General features: G+C 38.1%; 1 protein-coding gene and 1 pseudogene across 1 annotated transcript; one reads left to right on the forward strand and one right to left on the reverse strand.

The window, feature by feature from the left end:
* The first annotated feature begins 249 nt into the window (after positions 1 to 249).
* enc3 (ectodermal-neural cortex 3) lies at positions 250 to 12,193 on the forward strand. The gene is made up of 3 exons (XM_053512415.1): positions 250 to 402; positions 1,584 to 3,380; positions 10,889 to 12,193. The coding sequence occupies exon 2, from the start codon at positions 1,594 to 1,596 to the stop codon at positions 3,361 to 3,363; it is 1,770 nt and encodes a 589-aa protein (XP_053368390.1). The 5' UTR covers positions 250 to 402; positions 1,584 to 1,593; the 3' UTR covers positions 3,364 to 3,380; positions 10,889 to 12,193.
* A 3,247-nt stretch (positions 12,194 to 15,440) lies between these two features.
* On the reverse strand, positions 15,441 to 15,558 carry LOC128543503 (uncharacterized; annotated as a pseudogene).
* Between the last annotated feature and the right edge of the window lie 3,757 nt (positions 15,559 to 19,315).

Genomic DNA, 19,315 nt, shown 5'->3' on the forward strand with positions numbered 1-19,315 from the left:
ATGTGCCTAATACTTTAATGTCAAAAAATGTCTATATAATTTAAATATATATTTAATGTATAAATGTTTTTGGGCTTCTCTAATATGCAGTATAATCCCTTCACCGCTGGGGGGCAGCGAGAGCGGATACAAGGCTCCTTGTTTGTGATTAGCTGACGTTCTGCATATTAATTAGGGGCGGGGCGTCGCTCTCTCAGTGGGACACAGCTGCGCGAGCGGCTCCGCTCACACTCAGTCTGCTGCAGCCGGCACAGGACATGCGCCTTCCTCCTCCTCCTCCTCCTCCTCCTCCTCTTTTACCCCGGGTACAGGCATGTCCGCGGACCTCAGGACACTAAACTAATGAACTCTGGTATTACTGTAACAGCACAACCCTGACTGCGACAAAACGAAATAGACAAGGTAAGATATAGCGGTGGGAGGCACGGCGTGTGTGTGTGTGTGTGTGTGTGTGTGTTCATTATGGACAGTATCGCTCGTGTTAGTCATGGTAGCTTATTTATATTAATGTGTGTTACATATACTAAACCTGGCTAGATAAGCTCGCTCGCTAGTAGTTCAGCAGTGCCTTATGGCATGAATGTAAAAAAAAAAAAATTAAAATGTTTTTTTTTTTTTACATTGTTGCAAAAGTAGTTATAGATGGTAGATTACATTGTAAATAACATTTAATATAGAATTCTCTCTCTCTCTCTCTCTCCCTCTCTCTCGGTGTGGGCATGTTTCAATGTCTTGGTCGAGATGATATATAAAAATATTTAGGGATATCTGGTCGTTTCGAGAAATGATTACAAAACAAACAAACAAGCAGATGAGCCAAAAATGTTACTTTTTCATTACTGAGTTGAAGGTGTATGTAAAGCATCAATAGGCTGCATTAATAGTAATTACAAAAGAAGGTCTCCAAAAGCATAGTAAGACAAACGTCTTATCATTGTGTCTGTGTATGTGTGTGTGTGTGTGTGTTGGGTGAAATAGCAGGTGCACACACCCAATTATTCTGCTATTTGACAATTATGCAAAAGTAGGCAAAATGTAAACCTCAAAACAGATCACATTCCAGTTTAGTTTCTTTATTGGTACATTTGCACCAGGAGCTTCCGTCTTTCTTTGTCATCTGACATAAGGGTTAGAGTCAAGTATATTCAGTTTCACGACATAGGCGAGATAATGTTTGATTTATACAATATCTCCAATAAAAGAGAGAGACACATGAGCTACCTTCAAATGTATTCACACTAAAGAACTATAGAAGCTGCCTTCCACACATACTGTATAATCTAATGATCATAAATGCTCCCTAAAACTGACAGCTCTTTTAAAATGGAATGGATAGTTTGAATTGTATGCAATGAATTCAAGTTAAATTCTTAACTATTAAAAATAATAGTACATATAGCAGCTTTAATAATTAACAAATACTTATGATGTCCCCTTGACAATGCCACATAGGCTTCAGCTAGAGAACCTCTGGTATAACCTGTTAACAGCACAAGTTGATCAATGCTCTACAACCATATTCTGATTTGAAATATAACAAGTTTATTTAAAATATTCCTTTTCTGCTTACTTGTTTGTTTTAGATTTTCAAAGATGTCTGTGAGTAATCACGAAAACCGCAAGTCCAGGTCGAGCTCTGGCTCCATGAACATCCACCTGTTCCACAAAACATCGCACGCTGACAGCCTGCTTACTCAACTGAACCTTCTGCGCAAACGCTGCGTCTTCACCGACGTCGTGCTCCAGGCTGGAAATCGAGCCTTTCCGTGTCATCGGGCCGTCTTGGCCTCCTGCAGCCGCTACTTTGAGGCTATGTTTAACGGTGGACTCAAGGAGTCCAGGGATGCAGAAGTCAACTTCCATGACTCGTTGCACCCAGAGGTTCTGGAGCTTCTGTTAGACTATGCATACTCTGCCCGCATCATCATCAATGAGGAGAACGCTGAGTCGCTGCTTGAAGCCGGAGACATGCTGCAGTTCCATGACATCCGAGATGCCTCAGCGGAGTTCCTTGAGAAGAACCTGCATCCCTCAAATTGCCTTGGAATGATGCTCCTTTCTGATGCACATCAGTGCCAAAGGCTTTATGAGCTCTCCTGGCGAATGTGCTTGGCGAATTTCGCCACGCTTTACAGGACTGAGGACTTCCTGAACCTTCCAAAAGACCAAGTACAGGAGCTGATCTTCAGTGAGGAGCTGGAGGTGGAGGATGAGAGCGTAGTGTATGAGGCAGTTATAGACTGGGTGAAAGCTGATGTTGGAAGGAGACTCTCCGACTTGCCTGAGCTTTTACGCTGTGTCCGTTTAGCACTACTTCCAGAGTCCTACTTGCTCAGAACTGTTGTTTCTGAACAGCTAATCATGGGAGATAAAGTGTGTCGAGAGATTGTCGAAGATGCTGTACGATGCAAGATGAAGATTCTCCAGAATGACGGTGTGGTGACTGGTTTCTGTGCACGACCCAGAAAAGTCAGCCAAGCTCTGCTTCTCCTGGGAGGCCAGACTTTTATGTGTGATAAAGTGTACATGATAGACAACAAAACAAAGGAAATCACGCTCAAAACTGACCTTCCTAGCCCTCGAAAAGAATGCAGCGCCTGCGCTATCGGCTGTAAAGTTTACGTCACAGGAGGCAGAGGCTCTGAAAATGGTGCTTCTAAAGATGTCTGGGTCTATGATACTTTACATGATGAGTGGTCCAAGGCTGCGCCTATGCTTGTAGCAAGATTCGGACATGGCTCGGCCGAATTGGACCACGTTCTGTATGTCGTAGGCGGCCACACTTCTCTGTCAGGCTCATTTCCTGCATCTCCATCAGTCTCGCTGAAACAGGTGGAACAGTACAACCCACAATCCAACAAATGGACTTTAGTTGCACCTCTTCGAGAAGGTGTGAGCAATGCTGCGGTCGTAGGCACCAAAAATAAGCTCTTTGCTTTTGGTGGAACCAGTGTCAACAGAGACAAATACCCCAAGGTGCAATGTTTTGACCCTTGTGAGAACAGGTGGACAGTGCCAGCCGCTTGTCCTCAGCTTTGGCGTTACACAGCAGCAGCAGCCGTTGGCAATCACATTGTGGTCATTGGCGGAGATACGGAGTTCTCTGCTGGCTCGGCGTATCGCTTCAACAGTGAAACATACCAGTGGACTAAATTTGTTGACGTCACAGCCAAAAGGATCAGCTGTCATGCTGTAGCTTCTGGGAACCGACTCTATGTGGTTGGCGGGTATTGTGGCGCTCAGAGGTGTAAAACACTGGACTGTTACGACCCCTCGACTGACTCTTGGGACAGTGTGACCAGTGTTCCATATTCCCTGATTCCCACTGCGTTTGTTAGCACCTGGAGATACCTGCCATCTTGAAAATGACAACTGGTTTGGTAAGTAGGAGGGTAGAGAAATATACAGTAATAAAATCAAGCTATAAATATGACACAGATACAAGTTTATCTACTACTCTATTAGTTTTTCAGATGTGGTTTGATAAAAAAAGAATGCTGTGTAATGGAAGATTTCAACCGTAATGAATGGTCTTTGGTGTCAAATAAAGTAGAGAACTCGCAAGAATAAAACAGGGGCTAATTACAGAGCAGAGAGTTCACACAGTTAAGGAGTAAAGCTCAGGTCCGTGCTTGCTGTCCTACAACACTGTGTTCACTCGCAGAGGACATCAAAGTTAAACAGAGAAATAAATTAAGACGAGATTTTACACTGCACATTGTGTTTTGAGTGAATTAAGATGCTACTGAAAAGTAGAAGGTAAGATGCCGGTCAGGCATCTCTCTGAAATGAATATCTTGTTTACACTTGGAACATCGTGAACAAACTGGTTTACTTATTCGGAAGTGTAAACAAACCTGAACAAACTTTGCTTCTGTTCAAGAAGCTCCAAATAAGGTTGAGTTTAACTGAAAAACATTGAAGTCTCAGTATGAGTGAAAAAAAAGCAACTGCCAGTTTGGCTTTAAAATACAAACTTGTCAACTGCAGCAGCTAGAATAAGCAATGTTTACGTAGAAGGGGATTGTGAAGAGTGTCTTGAAATGTCAGCCATGTCGCCAGAACACGACGTTTATTGTAAACACATCTTTTTCAGTGTCAATGTCGTTTTTTTTTATTTTTTATTAGGTACAAGGGTTCTAGTAAAACAAAAATTGCATTCACAAATTACTTCGAGAAGCAAATTTATTGTCTTTTCATGGTAATAGTATTAAGTTTAATACATAATACTATTATAATATTATAATAAAATATATATATATATATATATAGGGATTGTATATTGGAAAAGAGATGTTGGGATGCATCCACTACATTGCCAGAACAGGGTTTTTAAGTCATCCAAGGTATCAGTCTCTATTCTGGTAGTGTATAGATAAAAATCTGTCTAAACAAACTAAGAGCTTTTTGTATGAAAGCCTGTTCATACCATGAAGCTTCTGAAGCATTTTCTTAAAGCAAGTGATATGTATGTCACACTTGGCAATTACACTATGTTTTAACGAAAGTTTCTTTCCACACCGCTTCCACCAAAGGTCCATTATTGTATTTTCACGCTAGGAAGTTACAAAACAATTAGACAACTTATATTTTGTGTAAGTGCACAACACAGTTTTAACTGATCATGTCATGTATGACTTTTTATTAAACATGTATAAAGACATTATGAGGAAAAATTAAGCTTGGTAGAAAATAGCAGAGACATTAGTAGCTTCATTTTAGTCTACCATATTGTATTGACACAGTTGTAAGTTTGGGCGTTGGTGAAGCCTGCTGTTGTTCTGGTAACGCATGTGGTTTGGCTTGAATGGACAGTGACGACACGTCTGGCGTTAATTTGGAGTTCTCTAAACAAGAAGCACTACACGACTGATTGTCAAAAGGAAACTTATAATGAAACAAAATTCTAGTACAAATAAATGAAAAAGTCTTTACGGAATTGTAGACAGAAACCTGTTTGAGGAAGTGACCAGTATTGCCTAGGTGTCTAGGATCATCCTAAGAAAAAGATTCAAGAGAGCACCAGAATACTTAGGAGCTGTATTTCCAAAACTGTTTCTTCCTTACTCTGTCTAAATACGAGTCTTATTTTTATATGTACACAAACCTAACCAAAAGTACTGCTTACTGCTACTTTAAATCAGGGCTGGTTAACAAGAATGTGTCAAGACTGTAATACAACCAAAAACAGCTGTTTGCTCACCGGTAAAACCTCACAAACATGGTAAAAAACAGCTGATTGTTACTTCAGTTTTGTTGTTGTTGATTTTTAAAGATGCACATTATAAACATGTGTCTTTTGATGTTGAGCTGATAAGTACTGGAAAATAGAGAATGTCCAAAAACTTTAGCCATTTTGCCAGAAATTGTATTTATTTGCACTCAGTACCAACAGCGAACATAATGTGCGTAATACTTTAATGTCAAAAAATGTCAAAAATGAAGTAGCGTGACAAAAAGCAGGTGAATGTTCATCATTCAAAGTCACAAAACTGCCAGTCTGAGGATGGATGGTTGTCTTTCCCGGGTAATATCAATTAAAATATTTTTTGCGAGCTGATGGAAAAACAGGTTAAACCTAACATTTGGAAATGCCACATTGCCAAAGCAGGTCTTCTATTTATAGAAAACTCAAAACAGGTATTCTGCAAAATTGTCCCCTTTTTTAGCTTCCAAAGTTGAGAGTATGCTAACACACTTCACAGCGAGTCCTCACGCTACGTTTTGTCCCTCGGCAGTAAACAGATGGACGGGGTGGAGACATGCTGAAGGGCCACGAATTCTTAAGACTGCACATCACATTTGTTATTGCATTTTGCTTTAAAGCCTGTTAATTTGATGTTGATTTTTTGCACATCATACTTATTCGGTAACAGCAGAGGAGAAAGGCACGCAGGCTGAGGGAAGAAGAAACTATATTTTACTCCGTCCAGAAGCTCCAAACTAAAAATACCTGCCGCTCTCGAAGCCGTCAGCTTAAGGCGAAAATACTAAAATACTCTCCTATGAGAGGAAACAGGTCTGTTCATGTCGTTTGAAAATGTCATACCTGTTTCTGGAAAGTGTACACAAATATTACACATAACAAAGTGTAAAAATGACCCAGTGTCGGTGAGGTTTAAAGCAAACTCCAGAAGCTTTATCTGGAGTTTATCCAGGTGTAAAACAGACAAAAATAACTTGAATAAGTCTTTACACATGCCAGTCCTATATACACTCTGCATTGCTAGGCTACTGCTAACCGTATGAAAGTCATATTACTAATTTAAAGCATAAAAATCATTAATTATTAACTTGGATTACCTGGATAGCAACTACCACAATTGACTTCGTTTTACACAAACAGGCAATGTGCCTGTACTTTCTGTTGTCCAGTATAGTGATATTAATGAATTCATTTTAATGCTAATGACTTTATTTTCTTATAATCAGGAGCGGCACTATTTTGTCTTTTTTTTTTTTTTTGGAGTCATTATTTAAGATTAAGTATTTAATAAAAAGCCTCAGTGTGGTTCCTTTAACCAAGATGCTGGAAAAGAGAGTACCAGGAAAAGCTGTGTTAAAAGAAGCCTTCTGTTTCTTGTGTGACACACCTGAACCGGGTCAAAGGTCACGTGGCTCATTTCAGCTGCTGTCCCGCTCGCAGCTCTCACTCAGTACTTATGTTTTATTAATGCACTTTTTTAAAGCCGTCCAAGATAGACAACTGAAAGAAGGCTTTTATTCTCACATCTGTGCACATACTGCGCCCACACACACACACACACACACACACACACACACACACAGAAAAACACACACACACACACACACAGTGTCCTGAGCCCCAGGCTAAAGCAGATTTGCATAAAGATTTTACTCCCGCCGTGCTCCAGCTGAAACAGTGACAGTCTCCCATTTGGCTACCAGTCATACAAACTCCCCTGACACAATTAATCACAATTACACATCATCCACACATTTGCATGAGGGATATAACCAATTACATATACATAATCTATCTATCTATCTATCTATCTATCTATCTATCTATCTATCTATCTATTATTGCCTGCATGATTGAAAAAAAATTCTCTTGCATATCTGTACCCTTCTCTAACCTGTACTTTTTTTTTGATAAGGCATTATTTTCTCTATCCCAATATTCAATATCCTTGTGGACCAGAAGCGGGAGAAACAAATCCTTTTAAAAGCCTCGTTGTTCGAAACCATTGTACAACCCAAAACATAAACGGAGTGTATTGTTACACCCCTACTTCTGTACATAGAATACCCAAATCTTTTCCTATTATCTTGCTCAGCACCTAAAACTTCCTGTTCACAAAGTACATTGTGTGTTTAAAGAATTGTTTATTGCAAATTGTTTGTTTATTAAGAAACTCCTACTGCTGATAAAATCACTAACTTATATTCCCTCCTTTCCGTTTGTTGCTTTAATTTACAGCCAGCAGCAAAAAAATATTAGTTAAACATTAAACGGTAACTGTTTTCTGGTTTGTCATTATCCAGACGTTTTGTAAATGAGGAGTTTAATGTAATTAGACAATTCCAAATTTAGCTGAATAAGTCCGAGTTCAACAGTATGATAAAATAGCTCTTGACTCGACCCAAACAAGGTCCTCTTTATTAGACAGATTTTGTCTGTGAAAGGCTTCTCACAACCGTTGTTTTAGCTTAGTAAGGACGACCCAGACATCCTGACACATGTCTTTTTATACAGGATTGTCCAAGCTAATGCAAATTTATCAAGCAGCTCTGTGACAGTGATGGATGGATGCGAGCGCCTGCATGCTGTAATTACACCTGCTCATTATGAAGCAGCCTGGCTTGTGTGTGTGTGTGTGTGTGTGTGTGTTGGGGAGCAGATGTGATCAACATGGCTCAAATGAGCAGACTGACAGCCGTTACTTGATGTTTATAGGATTTATTGACCCAGGAGTCCACACTCCACACCCCCTGTGTCCCCTGAGATCTGAGAGGTGTGAGAGGGCAAATCTCTGCTCACAACCAATATGAGCAGTGCCTCGCTTACATCATGTCATTTTTTAGACATGTGCTGATAATTATTATCCAATATATTACTAATAAATCATCTATGTAGGCATTTTTAGGTAGAATTTGAACTGACCAATGAAAAGATGGTCCCAGCTGGACGGAAGCATAATAAACCATAACAAAGGTTAAAATATACAGTGGTTAAAACATGGCGGAAATGATTATAAAAATAGTAGAAAAATGTACTACGTAAGCTGCTAGCACAATTTTATTTAAAAGTAAACATAACCAACAGATACTGTTAGCATAAACTTGCTAGCTCACTAACATACGACCATATACAACTACAGGGGTGGAGCTAAACTTACATAGCTAAGTATTTCTTTAATTTAGTTACTGTTAACATTTATTTACACCACTAGACATACAATTTCTCGAACTGATGTTTGAAAGCAATCTAGCCAGTATTAGGTGAATATTTACTTTGTAAAATTTAAAAAAAAATGTCTAAATTCTTTCGTGAAAGTTTCAGTGAAGTTTTAGTGAAATCGAGGTAGGAAATTACATCCTGCTAATTTCAGTGAAACTAAAGCTAACTCATCACACACAGCCTTGCTCCCAGACATGACCTGAACAACCGGAATCTCTGGTTTCCTGCCGTAACTCGGACCAAAGGTTATACACAGAGGTGCAGAAGGAAAAATGTGTGCAAACACACACACACACACACACACACACTCGCCATTCTGAGACACACACATCGGTTCGTTTCTATAGTGGCTGTGTTTCATTCCACACTGCTTTGTAAATTAAGATGGTTGGTGAGTATGGAATGAGTCCAACTGCTTAAAATAATCTGGACAAGTGGAGTAAAGAGTAAATGCTAAAATAGCACTTGCAGCTCCAGTGTGCGAGAAATTTAGCACGGCTCATCAAAATTTTTCATGTTTTTGCCCCTCAAAAGAAAACTAATTTAAAGTATTACAAATGTTAAAGACATGTTAAAGTACAAAGACACTTGAGTCTGTAAATTGTCTTTGTCTGTTGAAGTGGTGTAGCCCGTTTGTCGGTCTAAGTGAGAGAGGCATGGCCTCATCGGTCTCTGTGTGTCATTTCCAGTGAAGGGGTGTGTCATTAAGTGAATAAGCCATGGCCTTAGTGTGTCAGTTCCAGTGAAGGAGGCGTGGCCTCTCTGATTGGCATATACAGAATTCAACACAATAGCTTTCTTGTAATTTTTGTGTTGAATTATGTTTATAATTTAACTGATAAAAAAAACTAAAAGAACAAAAAATAATAATTAAAAAAATAACTAAAATCCAAAATTGTAAATGTTTAATATCATGTAATGACATTTTCATAACAGTCGATTGGTCAGAGATAAACTAATTTCCCATCCATCAAAAAACTAAGTCCAAATTATCTGTAAAGGTCAATAATAATATGGATACTCCTAATATACTCATAATAAAAAACTTTTATAGACATCAGTGTAGCCCATGGGTCCATTAAAACTTATAGCTGGGGAGTTTTATTAGATTTTAATCTTTTTATGTATTTATTTTAAATGTTTGAAAAGTTATATCTTGTATGCTTTTATGCAAACACCACGCTGGCAGTCAGATGTTAACCGCTATTTAAATATGGAACATTGTTTTATCTTTAATGCTGTTTTATTAACCATGTCTCCATTATGGATTTTTTTTGTCATAGCAAAGTGGATTTTTTGGGTTTTTAAATTGCCAAACTTTATTTTTTCCACATTCACAGCAGATACCCATCTCAAGTTTGTGTGTGTGAAATTCTATCGCATACACAACAAAGATTTTTGTTGTTTTTTGCACAAATACTGTGTCTGAACCTTTGTTTACAAGCAGACAGATAATGATACGGTGCATCATTATTAGTGGGATCAGGCTTCTAAAAGCTTCTGCAGGTTTATTATAGCCTCTGGTCCTGACAGCTCATCTAATGAAGCCTCATTTGAGCATTTAAGTGTTTCCCGCTGGTGCCATGTGAGGCTCGCTGTCTGGGCAGCACGACTGCTGAATTTGCAGACAGAATATAACTGATTCGAATAATGTTTGTCTGTAGCAGCACTTTGACTAGAAGAGTATCAAATTCTAAAATGCTTAGAAATCAATGCAGTGTACATGCAATATAATTATTAAACATCAAACAAGTATGTGAAACATGAGCTATAACAAATCTATTAAAATCAGGCCTAAACATACTGTAATACTGATACATTCTCATAGTAATATAGCTTTGTTTTGTTCAAGAGATAAAATACTTCAGATTGTGCTTTTATGGGAAAATAATAACTAATATGGTGCTGTAATACAATGAACTTCCTGTTTCCACCCTTTTTTTATTATTATCTTATAATAATTTGTCTTTAAATGTTTATTTTTCTTATATTATAGCAATTTGAGGACAAATACATAAACTATTACTGTACTTTTTACAGCAGCTCTGATTAGTCGTTCATTACCAGCCTCTGCTCATTTTTTCAAAGTTAATAATACAAAGAAAACTGGGCGTCAATTGCTGTCCTGAAGACAACTTACTGTAAATAAACAGTATTAGAGATTACACATATTTTATGTGGACCAGTCACTGTATGAATGGACCAGACCCTGTGAATGAGATGCTGCTATAGAAACTATAAATGCATTATAAATATAAACCAGTAAATAACCAATACCTCTATAGAAATCAGAATCCAGGATTTAATAACACTTTAATATAAATTATACAGAAATGGGAGAAATGTAAAGAAACTATGACCTAAGTTTGTTTTGTCAAATGTACTGGATTTTTATAGAAATGCCACAGCTTTTCAGAGTTCATGATTTTCTCTCTCTGCTTCTTTCTCTTTTTGTCTCACTAGATGTCCAGTGTCGTAAGGAATGCAGGGGAATGTGTCCTCTCCTTGGCTGAGGAATGCAAGGGGTGGGGGAAATAAAACTGCAAAAAAGAAAGAAAGAATGAAAGGAAAGAATACTGGAAGGTACAAAAACGGAGCAGTTGTCATTTCGGAAAGGAAAAAGTAGACAGTTTGGAATGTAGGAGATAAATCAAGAGTGGACTTTTTCTTCAACTTTAAATTAACTCTGTAAGACTGTAAGCTCTGCACACACACAAACATCAAACACACTTTCGAGGCAACTTAATCCTACCCATTCATTTCCTCATTTTTGCACCTCCTTTGATTTTCAAGCAGGGTTTTGGTTTTCATTCTGAGAATCTGACGATAAACTGAAATGGGGAAACACTGTGTTAGATGTTGGTTTAACCTTGAAGGTATGGGATTTAGCCTGAAACAACATGGTGCTTATCAGACGCGGAAGCTGTGGCTCAGCTGTGTGTTTAAAAAACAGACCGGCGTCAGCTGGATAAGTGAATGAGTGATGTATTAACACTGTCTCACCCTGTGCGGCTCTTTTTTGTTGTTTATGGATAGAGATATAAATGCCTGGATAAATGCCCATGTTTAATTATCCTGGCTTTTGTATATTTGACATATTGCTAAATATTCTGTGGTCAAGGAGCTTGATGAATCATATGACGGCTCCTCTTCATACCATCTCGGGGTGCATTTGGTTATTTAATGACCAAACAGACTACTACTACTCGTACTATATCAAAAGTAGCCAACATTTTATGTAGAGTTTCTTTGTTATTGTAATGTTTTTTTAAGGCTAAAGGTTTAACACTGAAAAGAGAGAGTGAATGCTTTCCACCCATCTGTCATTTCAGATAAATGCCGCACTTGTGCTGATATGATGATATCATATCAATATTGCTTATGGTTTCATAGGCTTCATGATAAAATCTAGACTTTAAACAACCCATAACTAATGTAAACATTATATGTTTACATAACACAATATTTTGCTTATTTCTAGTAAAAATGAATGAATGAATAAATGAAAACATTATTGATACTCTATTTTAATACCAATACAAAAAAACAAAAAACACTTATATAATGTTAACATTGTGTTACTTAGGTGTTTCTGCTCTTAAAAAAATTTTTTTTTTTAAACTGTTACTAAAACAAATCATTGTAATCCATATTAAGTATTATGATGTGATATTTTTACTGTATCACCCAACCCTAAATTGCACTGTGCTCTAAATCTGATTTATATTGATGAACTTCAGTTCTCTTGGAATGTTCATAAATGTCTTGTAATGTTCATAAATGTTATGTTTCAACATGTTCTTAGTAAAATACATATTTGTTAATATTTAAAAAAAACAGTTGTCCTGTGCTTCTGTCTTTCATGTGTGACATCATAAGCTGTCAGATTCCTTCAAGTGTCCATCATATCCTGTCGAGGTGACTCACTGACTTTGGGGTTTAACACTCCCTAATTTAACACATCTGACTCAACAAGCCCTTCAGGAGTGCAATTTGGATTTTAGTAAAAAGAATAACCGCGAGCGAAATACTTGTCAAGTCTAGAAACTGAGTATTAGAGAAGGATTGAAAAACACTGATTTAAACAATTATACACGAAGGTGTAGTCAGTGGCTGAACTGTAAATGTGTTCTTGTGTATAAAAGAAAATGGCCAGGATTAAGGATTATGTAGGGGTGTCAATATTTAACAATACTGTTAACAATACAGTAAATAAAATTTATTATTTATTAAAGGATGAAACATCAAAAATGATCCGCACTCCGATTATATTAAAACTTCTGTTGGTTGCACTTAGTACTTTAAGTTCAAGGCTACTGTCCCCCCAGTCACTGCTGTGCAGGTGTCAGTGTGTTACATTAGTTAACTTGTAACTGCGGTGCGAGCAAAAAACATTTTTTAATGAGAGAATTTAAGAGCTTGTTGATATGTGGACAAAGTGTATGATGGACAAAGTTAACAATGAGATTATGTCGAAGATAATATGTTAATATGTTAAAAGATGTGTTATTTAATCCTCAGCACAACACTGCTGGTCATGTGTGTACTGGGGGGGTGAATACTCCTGCCAGGTGCTGTGTGCGTTGACGCATTCACCGCCTCAGGGCTTAAGGTGTGCTGCATGCTTTATAAATCACTCAGCGAAATGATGAGCAGTTTGTATAAAAAAAAATATTTAAAAAAAAAGGCATCCGGGAATTAAATATTCCCGAAATAAATGCCACTTAGATTTATTACAACAGAAGATAAATCTAAATGAATGTAGAGATTGAATAAAAGCAGTTTTATAAACACCACATACTCTTCAGGGCCACAGCAACAGAGTGTTGGCCTTATGCCCAGCCGAAATCCCATGAGAAATGTGTGTGTGCGTGTGTGTTTGTGTGCATGCGTGAGTGCGGGGGGACCACTTCGGAGAGGAGGATGGAAAGGTTAGGAGAGACGCCAGATGGAAAACCCGCCCAAAAACAGCTGGGTGCTCTCTCATGGGACAAACAACGCTGACCGTTGGAGTGAGAACTGAATTTTCTTTTACAAGTTTTAAAATATATGTTTTTTTTTTCTTTCTTTCTTTTTTTTTTTTTTAAAGGAGGAGGGGGGGATTAATAATGCAATATTTTTTTTAATTATTGCAGCATTAAAATTTAAGGAACTGTACAGTATTCATGGCTAATTTTTACATATTTTATTTTATTATATATTTTTTATTTATTGCATGAAGAAGCCTTGAGGTTTAAATGTTTATGACTTAATATTTGAGTAAATAAATTTGAGCAAAATCTATGAAATCTAAAAACTTTATTTTTTTAATTAACTTTATTTTAATCTCTCTCTCTCTCTCTCTCTCTCTCTCTCTCTCACACACACACACACACACACACACACACACACACACACAAAGTATCCAAACCAAACAGGCATGAGATGAAATATCTCTGTCTCAAAGGGTTCCTAATGTGTGTGCGTGGGTGTGTGTGTATGCGTGTGTGTGTGTGTGTAAAAGAGGCAGCTGCTGAAAAGCTCCATTGTCATGCAAAATGAAAAACGGAAAAGAAATCAAGCAGATTCTGCCGGTGACACAATTACTGTGGGACACATAAATAGCTGTTTGAAGCCTGGCAAAAAGCAGAAAAGAGACAAAAAGACAGGAGGAGAAGGAGGAGGAGGAAGAGGAGGAGGTAGTTTGCGTCTGGTTGCAGAAAAGGGGCAGTGATGTGGAAAGTAGTCTGCTGCTCCTGCAACACGACACAAAGTCCTAAATTAAAGTAGATTAACCTCCTCTCCTTTCTTCTTTGTCAAGTATTTAAAATAAAATAAAATGTAGCCCAGCACTGCGAGTTGAGATCTTTGACTTTATTATCTATTCTGTACTTTCAGAATTTTAGGATCATGGTTCTGTAGGAATGTTTCAGTATGATGAAGTGTCCTGTTCCTCTTATGTTCCAAAGGGTTTTATTTATTTGCAAATACTAATAATATTAAATAACACGTTCTTGAATCCTTGCAGTTACATTTATTATATGTTAGCGTTATTACACGTCATTGGCGGTTACAGAGGTTTTAGAAATTGGTAAAAAAAAAAGTTTAAGCTTGCTATTATATTACCATTTCAGGTTGAAGCCCATGTATATGTCTGCCTGTCTTTCTGCATAACAATAAACAATATGTTGTTGCATTACAGTCATTTCTGTGTCTTCTGTCATACTCTGTGTATTTATGGTAAATTATTCCTTTGATGGGCTCTGTGAGTGACCCGATAGCCACGCCCACTTTGTGGGCAAAAGCATGATCCCTATATTTATCCAAAAAAGCACTGACTGGAGTGAAGTTATCTGACACGAACCTGCTTATGACGCTCTTCTACTCAACATTTTGATTTCATTTATGCCAGGCAAATACCGAAGGACTGGCAAAGTTGAGCTGTGATGCTGTGACAAAATGGACTGACAGACATACAGATATACAGACATACAGACGTTTTTTTTCTGAGACTGGTTTCATGCCTTGTCCTACAATGTGTGAAGTGGTAAAGATATATCCGAAAGATCGTGCTCTGACCAATGTTCAGACAAAACGTAAAATTTATTTTATTTATATAGATCACAGCATTAAACAGTCAATCCCTCATCAGACTCTATTTTTCTCTTTCTTGAAGCTATTAAGACCAAAATTAAATGCAATAAAACATAGCTTGTCATGTTACCAAAAAGCTTCCAAAGGATTCTCAGTCCTGAAGCTGTCATAAAAAAGTCCTTCCATCCTCATCAATATTTGTTTAAGTGTTGGAGATTTGATCATTTGTTAAATGTATCTTACAGAATACTGAAATATTTTTTGTGATATATCCCCGTTAGGAATTTGGGTTTGGAGCTCAGGGTCAGCCAGGATACAGCACCCCAGGAGGCCTTGCTTAAGGGCTCAACAGAGCAATTTGGCAGTGCTGGGGATTGAATTCCAGACCTTTCAATCAGAAACCCGGAGCCTTAACCATTTGAGCCATTATTACCCCTAAAACAGCTTACAGCACCTGGCATTCCCAGGCGGTCTCCCATCTAAGTACTGACGAGGCCCGAGCCTGCTTAGCTTCTGAAATCAGACGAGATCAGCCGCTATGCTACGGTATGGCTGTAAGCCATAATTTCATACACTGTCTAGGCATGATGGGTAAAAACTTACTGAGTGCTAAGAATTACCTTGACTCAGCCACTTACTCACTGTGCAATACATAAGGAATAAAACACTCCGCGTTGTGCTTCCATGAAAAAATACTCGATAATGTGTTGATGAAGTTGAGTTACTGTTACCACAACCAAGTCTGCTCTAACTGCACAACTGGATATGTCTTACTCCTTCTATACATTTGTTCCCTTAGTGACTCCTTATTGTTTTTGTTACTGTGAAGCAACACTTTCAGGGGTCGCCACAGCCAATCATTTGCCTCCATCTAACCCTATCCTCTGCATCCTCTTCTCTCACACCAACTAACTTCATGTCCTCTCTCACTGCATCCATAAATCTCCTCTTTGGTCTTCCTCTAGATCTCCTGCCTGGCAGTTCCAACCTCAGCATCCTTCTACCGATATATTCACAATCTCTCCTCTGAACATGTCCAAACCACCTCAATCTGGCCTCTCTGACTTTATCTCCAAAACATCTAACGTGGGTTGTCCCTCTGATAAACTCATTCTTGATCCTATCCATCCTTGTCACTCCCAAAGAGAACCTCAACATCTTCAGCTCTGCTATCTCCAACTCTGCCTCCTGTCTTTTCTTTAGCGCCACTGTCTCTAAGCCGTAGAGCATCGCTGGTCTCACCACTGTCCTGTACACCTTTCCTTTCATCAGCCATCTCCATTCAGTCTATTTATAGAGAGGAGTGTTGTTCCACCTGAGGAATGTGAACACAGGAGCTGATTTACACACAGTGGTCTCGCCACACAAGGCAATCAGGGTGTTTTGAAGGATCCAGGGAGAAAGAGCCGCTGTTTTGTCACACAGGCTATTTCTTTGTGACCGCAGATGACCCTGAAGACTAACTGCATGCTTTCAGATAGCTACGGTGAAACTGCAGTGTGAGGGGACACGACTGTAATCAGATATGAGAACACTGGGCCTATTCGATTGGGGAAATTCTAGAACTGGAATTTTGTAGGTGTGGAACAGAAACAGTTCTGAGAACGGTTCCAGTCCCACAGAACTGCTTCTGTTGCACATATATAAATGTTAGTTTTAGTTCTCTATGTTTGATCCTTGGTAGTTTCACAGAGTGCTGGTTTTTAATTCTACATCGATAAAGTGACATGTACTGATAATATTGTGGCAGAATGTAGTATATACTTTGTGTGTTGCATGCAAGTGTCTGTATTTAGAATGAAATGGATGCTTTTCACACTGTAGAAACACAAGACAGGAAATTCACGGTTTATAAAATGCAAACCAAAATGCAAATCTTGTTTTGTAAGATTTTAGAATGTTGCTAACTAATGTAGATCAGCTTGCTTGTTGCAGTAATGTTAAATGATCGAATAAAGCACAAAAGCTTCTTCTTTCTCATCTATAAATAACTATTTCATATACAGAAATACCAAATATTACACATTCTGAAATCAGCAGTTTATGGACAAAAGAACAACATAATGGAGAGATGTTTAGATTAGCATTCTGTAATGTGGTATATTACTTACATAAACTGTAGCACGTCTCTCAGTAAAGTTTGGTTCCTTGTTACAACTCATCATGGGTACAGCTGAGCTGTCTGACATGAATACTGTCACTTCATTAGGATCCTGGCAGGAGGGTTTTCTGTAAAAATATTAATTAAAAAAAGGAAAATAAAAAAGAATTTTACACAAATCATCCATATTATTAACACTGCTGCAAGATGAATTGAATAACATTGATTATTAATTATATATCAGTAAACTGATGACAGGATCATGTGCATCCAGGACACATCCATGTCCGTGGGGACCAAAGGCCAGCACATCCAGGTCGATCCCACAGAAAAGCCAGCACAAATTGCGGAAAAGAAGTCAATACTGGCCATAACAGAAGGGTATCAGAACACTCGGTGCATCACAGTCTGTCAAGTAAGGAGCTTAGCAGGCAAAGAATTCAAGGCTGTTAATCCTGTCTCCAAACCCCCGAGGGGCCAGAGCTGCCCCGATGGCACTGGGAGAACATATATAATATTCGGTTTAATGCATGTTAATGTGATGGCTGATCCGTGTAGATTTACACCTAATACAGTTTTATTTGGTAAATAGATGAATGATTTTATGACTGAGCACATCCTTGGTGTTCCACTGCTATTCAATTTACACTTATGTAAAGATATAAAGATTTTAGACATATGAATGTAAAATTTTTAATAAAAAAACACCTTCCCATTAACGTATGTGCATGTTTTAGATAGTTATGTCATTCAGTGGCACTGTATCGATCTGTTTAAAGCTCCAAATATCCGTATCTGTATCCAGAGTTATAACAGAAGTGGGCGTGGCCTAAATCAGAAAGGTTCACCTCTGAGTGTTACTATGCATTGACAACAGAGACTCTCTCCATAACTGTTATGTAAATCTTGATCAATACTGTGGTAAAGCTTATAATCAACCTTTGAACCTTTGACATTTGAGTTCTAGACAACTTAAGACAGTCTGCTTAACCGCCAGGTTCAGGAAATGACCTAAAAACAACTGTTTCAGATTTTTTCAGAAAAAATCTGTTTCTGTGGCGTATCTGCTATACTACTTCCTGCTTAAGGTGGTATTATTACAATTTCAGCATAAAAAACGATCACGATCAAATATATATTGTTTAATTAAGCTTGTATAGTTTCATTTCCTTTCTGTACTGTTGATGTTTGCAAATAAAAATGTCAAAATAACATTTCTTCTTCAATTCTATTGTTAGATGTCATACTCGCTCACCATCTATGTGCGTGTTTGTTCCACGTCCCCTGACTCTCCCTGACATTATACTAACCCTCATTATTCCTGGATAATTGATGAGATGTTGCTGTGCGCAGTGCATTGTTTTCCCGAGAGAAATGGAAAAAATGTTAATTCCACGCGGTCACATGCCAGTGATCTTACTCACACACATTCCGCACGAGATTTGCATCTCTGAAAACACAACGCACACACAGACATAAAAAAAACTCCCTCCCTATTTCACATAACGACTGCATTTCTTTCAGGGTGAGTAGGAGTCGTCAGCACAAGGAAGGAAAGAGAAACATATCAAAGTGATGTGAAGTGAAGTGAAGTGAAGTGAGGACAGAATCCACAATGATGAAACGGTCTGCATGTGCTAGGTTTGAGTCCAATTAAAGCAACTACGGTGATGTGAAAAGAGAAGTGACATCTGAATGAATTATGTGGTAGACAGGGTGTGGTACGCCTCGTGGCCTTCAAAGATCAGCTAAGGATTCCTGAAATGAGTAAAAGTTTCAGTAGAAACAGAAAGAAATGTCATTTTAATAAAAACCTGACCATAAATTTTAATTACGGTGACGCTCTTACCTCTCCGTCCCTCACAACTAAGAAAAGCATAAAATTAAACTATAATAATAATAATAAAAAAAATCAACATTATTGGCATTTGGCATACATGTTTATCTAGAGTGACTTAAAATGAAAGGATATTACACTTTTCTTGAGCTGTTAAACAATTGAGGGCTGAGGGTCTTGGTCCAGGCTGCAGCAGGGGTACTTAGCAACGCTGGGTTTAAACTCGGGACCTTCTAACCACTAGTCCAGGGCCGTAACCCAATAGGTACCTGAAATATATACAGTAAGCGAAGAAAGACAGAGACAGATAATAGATCGGCAGAGAGACAAAGAGACAGGGGAACAGACAGGAACAGTCGATCATTTCTTATTCCAGGTA

The sequence above is a fragment of the Clarias gariepinus genome, chromosome 15 (genome assembly GCF_024256425.1).
Source record: "Clarias gariepinus isolate MV-2021 ecotype Netherlands chromosome 15, CGAR_prim_01v2, whole genome shotgun sequence".
Taxonomy (NCBI): domain Eukaryota; kingdom Metazoa; phylum Chordata; class Actinopteri; order Siluriformes; family Clariidae; genus Clarias; species Clarias gariepinus.